Genomic DNA, 13,482 nt, shown 5'->3' on the forward strand with positions numbered 1-13,482 from the left:
TAAGCCAAATTACCTACATTGGAATTAGTTCAGGATATGGCATTAGTGCTTCTTAGGATGTGTGTCATAGTTTTTAAGCGTACTGGTGACTAAGATTCCATTTTAACTTTTCTGCTGAAAGAAAAAAAACACATTCTATAAATGAGAGGGAGAAAGGTTGCTGTGTGAAACCATTCCCTACCTCTAGGTAATTCTAGTCTCAGCTTCTAAAACCTGTAACTAGTGTCCTTCCCCATCTATGGAAAATTACTTTGTTTAATTATGTTTACCTAGAAAACCTGGTACCTGTGCTTATGGTACATAAATGTTATTATATATTTTGTTGTTATACTTTTGATTTTACTGTAATTCTAGCATGTCTTGTTGGATAGAGTAGCATTTTACAGGGTATCGATGAGAAAAAAGAAAACAATCATAATTTAAAACTATTGTAAATCTTTTGAGTCAGTGAGCCCTTCTAGTCATCAAATCAGATTTCAGCTTTCAAGACTTCTAACCAGAAATAACACGTTGGCGTTATTCCATTATTCGTAGCAGGGGAGGAGCCCTTAGGGAAAAAAATTGGCTGTTGTTCTTCAGGAAAGAGAAGGGAAGACGCTTTGCAATCATTTAATAAAGATGTCCCCAGACTGGCAATGTTAGCATCATCAAACAGGACATCAACCTACAAGCATTCAGTGCTGTCCTCTGTCACTCAAAGTAGAAATGGTTTAAGCTCTCGGTGTTTTGATGTTTTCTCATTTCCAGTAAAAGCCATGTTTTAAAGAATGTTAATCAACAGAGATTAATATCTTAATGCTCACTAATCCAATTGAGATAATTCACTTTGCGAAATAAATAGAAGAGGTTTAAGGATACACAAATGCATTGACCCCCTTCCTGGGCTAGCTGCTGAAGTGCTGCCAAGGTGTGGGATGCAAGTATAAGTGCAGTTTGCAAAGAGGGATTCAAGTTCTTTGAAATGTCAGCACTAGTGAAATGGCTCCGTCACTGGAAGTCTCCTCACCTCAGCAGTCTCATGAAATTAATCTCTCAATCTCTCTGTGAAGGAGGAAGTATCCTGGAGGTACCAACACAGTTTTACCTTACCCAGAAAGCAACATGTAGAGCTTTCTAACCTAACATAAAATTAACAGGTTTTAGAAACAGAAGGCAATCCACTAACCTGGTGTTGCTCTGTAGTTCAACTAATGACAATATTTTGCTCTAGGAACAGAAGCATGATGCAGAGCGCAGGCTGTTCTGCTCAATGCAGGCACGTCAGGTCCTCGGAGCACAGGATCTGAGCAATGTGCCCATGATTTCACAGTTGTGTAAGGGATTAAGACAGGCTTTGAGGAGCTCCAGCTAATCCTGTAACCATCCTTCATCTTGGCATGGGACCATCCTTGTCATGCATTCTGTGCTCAGCCTTTTTTCCTCCAGGACTGTGCTAAGGTGCACTAATTTACAGTTTTTTAATGACCAGTGGGAGACAAAATTGCCAAAACATAAGCAATGAAATAGAGGCAATCCGTATTCTTCTGTTGGTATTAACAATGGAGGCAGGAATACTGCAACAGCTTTACCTTGGGTTAGTCTTACCCTAAAGCAATTCTTCTAGACTAATTCTCTTTTATGGCCAAAGGAAGGCCACCCCATGGGTTCGGCCTGTCAACTTAACTTCATCTAACCCAAGCTACCGGGTTGGTGGCCTGCTAACAATATACCTGATTCTTAAGAACAAAGGGAATGCACTCATTCCCTTGGGTGGAAAGCATTAGTGTACGACTACTACTGGACGTGTCCAGAAAGCCAGCTGTTCTGGGCAGAAGTTGAATGAGAGTGCGCCCACCAGGCAACCTAGAATTACTGCTGGGGCAGCACAGTGCAGCAGAAGGTGGAGAGTTGTATTGGCTCTGAATCATCACTGGAAGAAGTTAGACTGAGCTGGTAAAATTCATGGAGATATCTCTCTCCCTCTGGGAGCTGTGAACCACATAAAGACTTCTGTCTGTGTTTATACAGACCCATTCATCTGATAGTGCCAAACAGTATCTTAAATGTTCTATTTCTCAATACCCTTCCATGCCTCTTTTAAAAAACTGTAAAATAAGGTACAAATCAATTAACTGACTTGCTCAAAAGCAAACAGAGAAAATGAAACAAAGAAATACTGAATTTTCTCTTCTGTCAAAGGTTGTTTTATAACATATAAAATGATCTTAAATCACAGTACATTTTTTGTTTGAAAAGTATTTAGATAAAAATACTTTCAATTATTGGATGTCCTTTTACTTCAAGTCAGCAAAATAAAAGTATTTGATGTCATCCTAGTTATATCTGTGGAATCTGTTTAAAATTTTCACCAGTGAGCTTGGTCGCCTATTTCATTGTATATCCTAGAGGTTTCACTTTAGAATTTATGTCTGACTTGCCATCATTACAATCTATGCAGTACATAGCCAGTTGTATCACCGTTTTGCTAAGAATATTTCAGAACTGAAGGAAATAAACTTAGAATAACCGATGTTATTTAAACTGTTCTGTACTCACTACAAAGTATATTTCACAGCTAGCTCACATGTTAATTCTGTAATAGTTCTTCTACTCCAAACCTCTTAAGTAAATGAATTACTGTCCTGGCTTTCATACTGCCTTTGGCTAGATGTGTCACATTGCCAAATGACTAAATATACAGCTTCAGAAGTCACAATTTGTGTTCATTAGCTATCCACTGCCTACATTGTTTGTTATATTTAGAAGCAGCAACAACAACTTTCCACCTTAATTTTTAATTCTTAGTTTCTCACGTTAGACTGTTATGCTGGGGGATGGAGCTAGGGGGTGGAAGTAGGTAATAATCTTCTCCAGACTTCTAAAATTATTAGTAAAATGAACATGTTTGGAACAATTGGACAGTGTACCTTGGGATGAATAGATTAAACCAGAGCATTTTTGTTATGTCTCTGGCAATCACCCTTTTATCTCATCTTGTGATGAACATCTGTATTTTTTGGCACATTGTTGGGATATAAATGTGGGGCATATCTGAACAAACTCTTAATTATAGTTCTGCTCAGATGAGATTTCAAAATTAGGTTTTTACGTTGTGGAGGATATTTACTGTTATGGTAGCAACTGCGCAAGGAAAAATCTAATGCATTTAATATTCAGTTCTGGATTCATGTATCAATTATTTAGCTAAACCTTCTGTTAGCAGGTTTTTTCTAAAACATGTATCAAATGTTTATAAAAAGGGAAAGAGATTCATCAAGTTACAGTAGCTAAAGCTGTGCTAAAAAGAAAAAATGAACAAACATATGTTACCAGCAGTGTTTCTCGTATTTGATGAGTAAAACCATATTCTATTTTTTTGCAATTCCCTTTCCTTGTACAAATAAAGGCCCTGATCCAATAAACATTTCTAAGTGTGGTTTTGATTTACACTATTTAATCTACTCCTGTCTTGAAGACACCTCTGCATTTATTTGAGAGGTCCTGGAGGAGGTAGGAGACTGGTCGTTGAGCATTTACTTAACTTTTGGCTCATCAGGAGCCACAGAGTCCCCATGTCTAGAGCTCAGCACGTGCAGCAGCACTGCAGAACAAGAGCCAAAAGTAGGAAAGAATCCTGGATTAATAAAAAATAATAATAATAAAAAATCCATTTGATTTGGCTTTTTTTCCCTCTCCCAGTGAGTGAATCATTTAGTGTTCGTCTGTGGCTCTGACTGTGGCTCTGGCACTGTTCCCATGGCTGTTACAGCCCCTATTCCACTTGGGAGAGTTTTCAGGAAATTGTGTTGTCATGGATCCTTCTACTCAGCTCCAGTCTGCTCCGTGACCAAAATCCCCTGTGCAGCAGAGTAAGAAATCCCCAGCGGGCCCAAGCTGCATGAGGCACAAAAGGCTGTAACGTCTGTGCAGCATCCCCCAATGCTTCCCTAATTATTCCACTGGATCATCTTAACTAAAGTTTATAAAAGGAGTGGAAGCAGATCCAACAGTTAAGGCATAAGAAGATGGGGAGTGTGCTCTTCTAAATTGGTCTTTCTAAATGTCCCTAGTTCTTAGTCATAATCCAGGCTGTCTAGACTTACCAAGTTAGAAACAGGCATGTTTTCCTTCAAGGCTGAGCAATTTAATTCAGCCAGGGTTGGCGGTTTTTTCCCTGGTTGTTTATTTTACTAAACTAGAGCTGTTTTGAGGATGGCAGGCACCCATCAGAAAGAAACAAGGCTAAAGTTAGCAACAAAGAGGCGTGCTGATCAGTAGTGCTGTGACTAGGATCACCACCGCAGCTGCTCCCTTCCTACGTGCATTGGCCTGTCTTCGTGTGGTTCAGCTTCCAGCTACGGAAAGGATAAGTCAGCAGGCAGGAAAAGGGAATTGACTGCAGAGATGGGGTTGTCAGTGGGCTGCTGCAGTCCAGAGGCAGTGTGAATTGCCTTATTCTGCATGGGGAGTTGAAAAATCATCTTAGCCATAGGTAGGAAAACCCCATTTCAGAGAGTTCCCAGCAATGACTATAAGAGGGTCCATTTGCTGGTCTAAGGGATTTTAACACGGACAAAACAATGAGCATTCAAATTTTTTCACTTAGCTTCTATTAGAGGATTTTTGTAAATACATCCAAACAAGGTAAAATCTGACTAAATATCAAGTAGATGCAACAATACATAGCAGCAGCAAGTACTTAAATGCTTGCAGCAATGTTTAATGCTTTTGAAATGGTTGTTCATTGCTTACAACTGGTAGATATGCTTTGGAGGTGAATACACATTTGCCAGAGATGCTGTCAGTTAGGCACCCTGGGACTGGTTCTTGGCTGCTGGAAACCTTCTCATCCACACTGACACCCTGTCAGCTAGCTGGCTGGTGGACATGGCGGGGGGAGCAGTCTTGCTACCCTTACTCCTGGAACAGGAGTTCTGAGCCCTGCAAGGTCTGTTTGGTGTCCCAGCCCCAAGCCTCTCGCTGTGGAAGGGAACTGTATAACCTGGTGTTTGCCACTTGTCCCAAAACCATGCTTAATACAGGATGAATTGTGAAGAATATAAAGAATTTTTCTTAGCCAATACTAATAAGGTTACTAGGTCTGAAGACAAGCATAGAGAAGTAAATTAAAAACCTGAACTTCAGCTCTGCTCTAGGAGCTTTCCATCAGCTGTGTAAGCAGGAATAAGCTATTAGGATGCTTCTATAATTTTGTGGCTGGGAGCCAAGGTTTATGACCAGGCTACTCTTTTTCTCTGAAGAGTATCCTGATGTGGGGCTGTTTTTTTCCAGTCCTTCAACTCAGTTCTGTTCAGATTTAAATTTTATCATGCTGAAGAGTCAGAAAAAAGTGTCAGAACTACTGACGCTGCCCCAACAAACTTTATTGTATCAGCCTATGTTACTACTTTGATGTGGCAAGACCTATCATCTGTTCAGACAGTAAAGAGGGGTTGTACATGATTATCAGCTACATCACTGAGGTGATACAAATTGTGAGGAAGGTACTCCAGTCTGACAGGACAAGGTTTGCCTGCAAAATCTTTTGTATACTGAACATGGAGTATGTATAAATAAATCATCTGAATCATGCATTACAGTTTTCATTGTATGCTTATACACACGTTCATCAGTTTTACCTTTTGCTCAAGGCTAGACACGATAGTGATCCAAATATATTGGCTTGAAAACAGGTTTGAGAAATACTCTACCACTTGTGACATTTTTTTTTCTATCAGTTTTCCATTGAATATTTGAAGGGTTTGGGTTTTTTACCCAACCCATTTAACTGTATATTTAAGTAAACCAGTAGATTTGCATGTATTAAAAGATGCATTTTAAGTTTTCCCTTCAGTGAAAGAGAGAAACCATTCCATGCAGCAGATGTGTAACAGATGCTACTCCTAGCACGTACTGCACTACTGGACGATGGCCAGATGCAGTGGTGATAGTGTAGCTATTACCATGATAGAGCAGAATAAAAGAGAGATATGTAAGTAATATGTTAGCTCTCCCGCCCATCGCCTTGTTCACACAAATGGGAAGGAGGAGAAAATTCTTCAGTCTGTCAGCTATCTACATCATCATGTACAGTCCCCACAACCACCCACTTCAAAAAATAGGAGAATAATAGCACAAATTTGAAAATGTTAAACATTGAAGTCCATTCCATCTAGACCACACAAGGGCTTGGAAAATCTGAAATACAGTTAAAAAAACCCAGCTTAATTGTATCTCCATCTCCCAGGACAAATTTGCCAAGAACGCACAGGAGGTCCGGAAGCCTGCTGATATCAGTATGGAGGAAAGGGAAATTCATTCCACCTAGCCTTAGCCTTCAAGAAGCCAAACACCTAGGCAAAGGCAGTCATCTAGACTCTTCATAAATAAAAAAAATAACGGCACCTCTAGAAGGCATTCATCCGACTCATCTTAGTTTGAGTTAAGTGAGATGAATCCCATCCATAATGTTTGGGGCCATCTAGTGAATTGGTGTTAAAGCTCAGACATAAAACTCATCTCTTGACTTCAAGTGTTGAGTTTTGCCACTTGACCTCTCATCAGTTCCTTTGGAAAGTTAATCTGAGAAAACAGATACTTTGCTAACAGTAGAGAATATCCTTCCTGTCTGAAAAGCATGTTTTCATTTTAGGAGGTAGGAAGCCATTTTTGAGACAAATGACCAGATAGAGGTTGGGGAAAAAAACCTTCTGGTGGTAGTTGTCCCTCTGGGCACACCCTGCCTTGGAAAGCACAGCAAAGGAACAGTTACTCGGAGCTGTGCAGGGTATAAATAACCCTTGTGCTCCATATGTATTTGCCTTCCCTCACTAACCACAACACAAATCTCACCTGCAACTCTGAAAGCTGTCTTAAAAAAAGAAGAGGCAATGTTCCTTAAACATAAATCATTTCCACATGCAGAAAATGTGACGGTTTTGCACATGATTGCATTTTAAAACAGAAATCATTGCACAGAATACAGAATGGATTCAGCATGAACCTTCTAAAATAAATAAACCGTAATTTCTTTTGTATTTTTTAAAGGTCAAATGCTGCAAATACTGGCCAGATGACACAGAGATATATAAAGACATTAAAGTTACCCTAATAGAAACAGAGCTCCTGGCTGAATATGTGATTCGAACATTTGCAGTAGAAAAGGTAAGTTTCCAAATTCGGTTTTCTTAAAGAGAATGGTATCTGCCTAAGTAACTTTCCTACAGATTCAACATAGGAAAGTTAAATCTTTTGCCCAACATCACAGTTATGTAGCTATTTTTTGGGTAAACGGCTACTGCCCTCTTATGGTAAACTGCTTTTCTTTAAATATATATCAGCCTTTCTGCACTTTCCATCACTGTTGGCCCCTGCCTGAGTTAGAAAAATTGTTGTTCCTTTGCTAGGAGAAATCGAAACCTTCCTCCCAGCAATCAATTGAAAAACACATTTGTGCTGTTTTCCCATCTTAGGTTCTCCACAATCATTTTCTGTCTGTGACAAAGACTGTATGCACCATTATTCAGAAGTCCGTGGTGGACAATACTGTTATCTGTTGGGCTTGTGTGTTCCTCATCAGCAGAGACATAGTTGTAACAAACTAATTTTCTTCTCAAGGCACCTTCACTTTTCATGTGGATTCCGTCTTTTATGGAGAGTTCCAATCAGTGTGTTGTATTACTGTTTATTAGAATAATGCCATGTATTTGTTTGATGCTTACTAGATCTTGTAGCTCTCCTGAACAGCTTGCAATCTATGGACAGCATACAATTAACAAATAAGATACTAACTGAAAATGAGAACAAGCAGGGTCAGTCAACGCTGAAGGGTGTCATGCATTTTGTGTCAGTTCAGGGGTTTTATTCAGAATTCATTAAAGAACAGAAATGTTTTAATTGTATGTATCAAGACTCATTTGAGTTGCAGAACAACAAGGAAAGGGCCACTTTGGAAGACTTAATATTCCTAATGGTGCACTGAAGTAATGTTCAGTATTATCATGAGTAGATTTTCAACTAATTAGCTTAGAAGGCTCCTTTTGATTTAGTTGCAGTACCTGTGATATACTGGTTCTCTGTAATGATGAAACAGTATTCAGTTATGGTTTTGAGGAACATAAACTTTAGCATTAAAGAATCTTGCACCCAGGTAGATGCAACTGCCAAAAAGACAACCCAACAGGCTCTCTGTACATACATCCACAGTAACCAAGGAATTATGGTTTTTTCTGGTTTATTCTTCAAACTAATACTTAAATATGCATCAATACAGCAACCTGAGGGTAATGATAATAGAATTGTGTGGTCTGAATGAACTGAAATATTGTATCATGTTTACCACTATACATATTGTACATCGAATTCACTCATGCCTGTTGTTTCCTTGCATTTAGATATTTTTAATAAACAGATAAGAAAAGGTGGCTACACTTTGAAGTAGATGAAGCACTGGTTGATTTCTATTCTGCAGATTTTAAGTCCGTGCTTTGATGTTAGCTTTTCACTTCTTAACTGAGACTGGAAAAAAAAACCTAGAGGATTTTACAGTTGAACATAACCAAGCTGTCTTGAATAAGTGCATTAGAACAGCTAGAGATAAAAGGCACTAAACATTTTATTTCTTTAAAAAAATCTCCATCTGAAAAGATTTCATTTAGACACTGCTTTTTAATAGTTGGTAGTTTTTCAGTAAGCCTCTAAAGGCAGTGTCAGTGTAGTTTGAGTAAAGTACATTTGTTTTTACTCTATTTTCCATATTTTTTAACTCTTCCAATGGTACTGGAAGGTCAAGTCTGTACATCTCTTCCACCATAATTCGCTCAAATTTATATTTCTGATCTACTGGGACTGATACTTTTCAGCCTCTCTAAGACAAGCTGCATGATGAGACAGAGTGCACCCTGACTGAATCTGCAGGTAACACTAAGTGAAGGATGTTGTTGAAACGCTGAACATTGGAGCCTCAGTACCAAAGGACTTGAAGATTTGGCCAACAGAAACTGTAGTAATTCAACAAGGGAAGACACAAAGTTCTGTGCTTTAGGTGGACTAAACCCATGTGTCAGTACAAGCTGTGAAATCCTGGGACATATCTGACATCCAAGCTGATTACGGATGTAGGTCATATGAGCTAAAAGGGGAGATTAAGAGAACTGGACTTGTTCAGTGTGGTAGAGATGAGGAGAAAGGGTAAGGAAGATGTAATTGCAGCCTGCAACTACTTCAGAGATGTTTAGAACATCAGAGGCACCATGTTCTCAGCGGTAGTGAAGGGCGAAAGAAGGGCCAATGGCCAAGAAGTTGCAGCATGGAAGGCTTGCAGTGGAAGAACTCCTTCAGGAGGAGGGTAGTTCAGTGCTGGAGCAGGTTACCCAGAAAAGTTGTGGAATCTCCATTCTTGGAGGTCATCAGGGCCCAGCTAGACAGATCTAGTGTTGGCCATAGACCCACTCTTGAATGAGAGGTTGTGCTGGAGACCTCCAGAGGTCTCTTCTGACCATCTTTTCCTATTTGTGGGTGAACGTCTCACACCTGCTCCTAAAATGCAATTTATAAGTTGATTTGTTTGTAGGTAAATCAACCATATTTTTTTTCTTTTTTTAAATGGCTATTTGGTAATTATTGAGGAGTAGAAGGATAATGCTAAGAAAATTGAACCCAAAATTACATTCTGATTCTGAGGACCACTTCCTAGATACACTTTATGTTGTGTGCATAAGCAGTTGCTTTGGAGCAGTTCCTTTACAACACAGCAGTTCACTCAGACAAATTACTCGGGTAGTAACAGAGCAGCACCATAAGTATTTGTAGCAATTTTAACATCCTAGGGTTTGTTAGCAATGTAAACCATTTTCTGTTTGTTTCAGCTGGAAAAAAAATAGTAAAAAATACAGCCTTTCCAACCTGAGCATATACTTTTATGTTTCATGCAGTTGTGTTGCTATTTTGGGTTTAAAAACCAGCAGGAAAGCTACAGACATGAAAATCATTCCTTTCTAGGTATAATAAACAAACTTATTATAAAAGTACCCTATATGCAAAACCTTTTCTAAGTAACTGAGTGTTACCAACAATACACAAAAATGCAGTCAGCATAAGAGACTGCATTTTCAAAATGAATGCACAAGATATGCAGGATATATCCTGATCTGCACAACAGCTGGGCACATTATTTTGTACTTAATTTTTTGTAGATTACGTGAAAATCAAGGCTACATACAGCATGAAGAATTTGTGTGGGGTACTTGTTTCAGTCCTCAGTTTGTATAGTCATGGCATTGCTTTTTTGTATGGGATCTTTGTTTCTTGGGGGATTGTGGGCAGTTGTTATGAGCAATATAAGAGTGTTTGGGACATGGATACCCCACCTACACACAGCTATTTACAGAGCTGGAGGCCTTACTTACAGTAGCAAAAAGATGTGTTAACTAACACACTAAAATCCCCAGAGTACAAAGACCAAATTATAATTGAATGTGTTTGCTAGACTGTCTTAAAATGCAAATTACTTTTTCTCTTTCTGGTTTTCAATATGTTTTAAAATTGTTTTTTAGGATATAAGGTCGTTTCTGTTGCAACAGTATGACCTCCTCAGTCTACACCAGTGTCACATATGCTTTTCATCTTCTCCCTTGCCTGCCTTTTTCTGTCGCAGTTTCCGAGGGAGATGAGTGTGGATATTCCTCTGAGCAGATGCCCAGTCTCCACAGACCCCCAGCCTGAGCTGTCACAGCATCAGGACCCCAAGATACACCAAGCCCACTCCAGTTGTGTAGCACTGGCACAGCCAAAATTTCTCAACTATTGAAAATCCCAAACTCTTTTAGCTTGCATACTAGCTGTAAATTAGGAAGTTTATATTACTTCATTGTGCAGAGAGAATTAGACCTTTTATATGCAAACCAGCTCAAGACAGAAAATACATCTTTAAGGAGAAAAGCCATAAACCACCAGTTATTAATATCGCTGACATTTAGTCCAGCCTAGACATGATATGTCATAATTTTGCTGTTTGCTTATGAAATATCTATGATGGCCTCTGCTCTGTGGATTTCTAATGAGAATAAAATACTGGCAGCTATATTTTCAGAGGGGGAAGAGGAAATAGAAGCACTAAGAAAATCAAACTTAGCATCCACACATCTAATATCCGGACTGCTCCAGAAAGTCACATGGGAAATTACTTACACAATCAGCTTCTCATTCATACCTGTCTCACCATATCCATGTTTTTGTAGACTGTGGCAAATCACTTCAAAGGTGAGCATGTGAGGAGCTACAGACACAGTCCCTGTGATACGAGGTGCAAAAAGGTTTCTTGTATTCAGCTGTTTCTTTCAGACCAATGAAGGAGACAAATGATAAGAAAAATTATGCTAAAGCTATAGCTCCCTGAAGTCAACAGCAAAACTCCTGTGGAGAACAGTGGGAAAAAAAAATCATCTGTGCTGTATGTTCATGGCCTTGCTGCTAACCTGTTCTGTGATGATGGCATGCATCTTAAGGCCACAGTTTTCAAACCAGGCTAGTGCTTAAATATAGAGATGAGCATCTATGTTATCGCTAGAAGTTTCTAACCAATCTGGTGCTAAATTACTCAATTTTGTTGTAAGGCTTTGAAACCAGTTGATATGTAACCTTTGAACTTGTTCTTCTGCTATGAGAAAGCTCTCCAGCAATCTGGGCAGATTGTGTTGGTAGGGGGTTGATGCTTTTCAGCAAGGCTCAGGCTTCTGAAGTTACATTCTTACGATGTCTCTCATCCATATTCTTTCACATTCCAGCTTGTTTTTCTTTTTCAACTCTTGTCTTTTGAATAGAGGGGTGCTCATGAGATTCGAGAAATTCGGCAGTTTCACTTCACTGGCTGGCCAGACCACGGTGTACCATACCATGCAACAGGCCTGCTGGGATTTGTACGGCAGGTCAAATCCAAAAGCCCACCAAACGCTGGCCCTCTGGTTGTTCACTGCAGGTAGGTAGGAAAGAAATCTCTCCATTACATTGTCCACTAAACTCAGGACCTACTTTTGCATCTTCTGTACTGTGTAATCCCCACACAGGTTGCTGAAGCCACTGGAGTTCTAGCCACAATAACTTAATATCTAAAATATAAACAAGAATGGAAAAATGGAGTCTGAAATCCTGCAAACACCTGAATGCAAGGCTCAGTTTCAGTCATCATCCCAATGATCAAGTACCTGTGAGATGAACCCTTACACTTTACATCTCCCAGTACACTGCTGAACATTAACTGTATTCTTCTTTTAATTTAGCGCTGGTGCTGGCAGAACTGGATGCTTCATTGTTATTGACATCATGCTAGATATGGCAGAAAGAGAAGGTGTTGTAGACATATACAACTGTGTGAGAGAGCTTCGATCTCGGAGAGTTAACATGGTGCAGACTGAGGTATTGTTAATCTACTGGATTCGATTATGTGCATAAAATAATCCACACACAAACCTGAAGAACGGCCACCCAAACAAATGCACAGTTGTGCTGCACTTAAGGTTCAACATGCTTTTTACAAAAAAAGGAATATCATGAGTGTTGCCTCTCTGGGCAGGATTCGTTTTAGAGTACATCTTGTTGAGGCTCAGTTACGTGATAGCACCTAACAAAGTGTGCAGAGGAATGAGGAAACGAGAAACTTCTGAGTTTTATTATGGAGTGTAACTGCATTTCTGTTTGTACTTGTAACTAGTTTGAGTCGATCCGTGTATATTAATTTCTAAATGAGAGGGATAAAGTTTTATGAACTGCTGTTGTTTCTTCTGCTCTTGCTTCAGTGCTGGTAGTCAAAAAGAATTAGTGGCAAGTGTATTAGCTGTAATTTTTTTATTTACCAAAATACTAATAGCATATGCTTTCTATGTCAGTAATTGTTTTAATTGCTTTACCAGGAACAGTATGTTTTCATCCATGATGCTATCCTGGAAGCCTGTCTTTGTGGGGACACATCTATTCCAGCTTCTCAAGTTAGGTCTGTTTACTATGAAATGAATAAACTGGATCCTCAAACTAACTCCAGCCAGATCAAAGAGGAATTTAGGGTAAGCTGTTACGAGCATTACCCTAGAAGCTCTACAGTTCAGCTATACTAAAGACTTCTGCTTAAGTGAATTTTAGACCAGGCCTGGGAGGGAAAGATGGCAAAAGAGGAAAAATAACTTGTCACTAATTGCTATTGAATTATGCTAAATCATAAAAGAATGCAATGGGGTGGTAGCAAAACCTTCTTTTTACTCAAAGAAAGTATGGTGATTCACAGAATCACAGAATGGTCAGGGTTGGAAGGCACCCCTGGAGATCACCCGGTCCAACCCCCTGCTAAAGCAGGGTCACCTACAGCAGGTTGCACAGGATCGTGTCCAGGCGGGTTTTGAATGTCTCCAGAGAAGGAGACTCCACAGCCTCTCTGGGCAGCCTGTGCCCCTGCTCTGTCACCCTCAGGGTAAAGAAGTCCTTCCTCATATTCAGATGGAGCTGCCTGTGCTGCAG

The 13,482-nt window shown here is 39.5% G+C and overlaps 1 protein-coding gene across 9 annotated transcripts in view; it reads left to right on the forward strand.

Moving 5' to 3' along the window:
* PTPRM (protein tyrosine phosphatase receptor type M) overlaps nt 1-13,482 on the forward strand; it is a 481,749-nt gene that overhangs the window by 452,336 nt on the left and 15,931 nt on the right. For all 9 annotated transcript variants that reach the window (XM_056332147.1, XM_056332148.1, XM_056332152.1 and 6 more), the window contains 4 exons: nt 7,027-7,143; nt 11,799-11,953; nt 12,255-12,390; nt 12,885-13,034. In XM_056332147.1, coding sequence (XP_056188122.1) covers nt 7,027-7,143; nt 11,799-11,953; nt 12,255-12,390; nt 12,885-13,034 — 558 coding nt within the window. The remainder of the gene's footprint in view (nt 1-7,026; nt 7,144-11,798; nt 11,954-12,254; nt 12,391-12,884; nt 13,035-13,482) is intronic.

Source organism: Falco biarmicus, chromosome 3 (assembly GCF_023638135.1).
Source record: "Falco biarmicus isolate bFalBia1 chromosome 3, bFalBia1.pri, whole genome shotgun sequence".
NCBI lineage: Eukaryota > Metazoa > Chordata > Aves > Falconiformes > Falconidae > Falco > Falco biarmicus.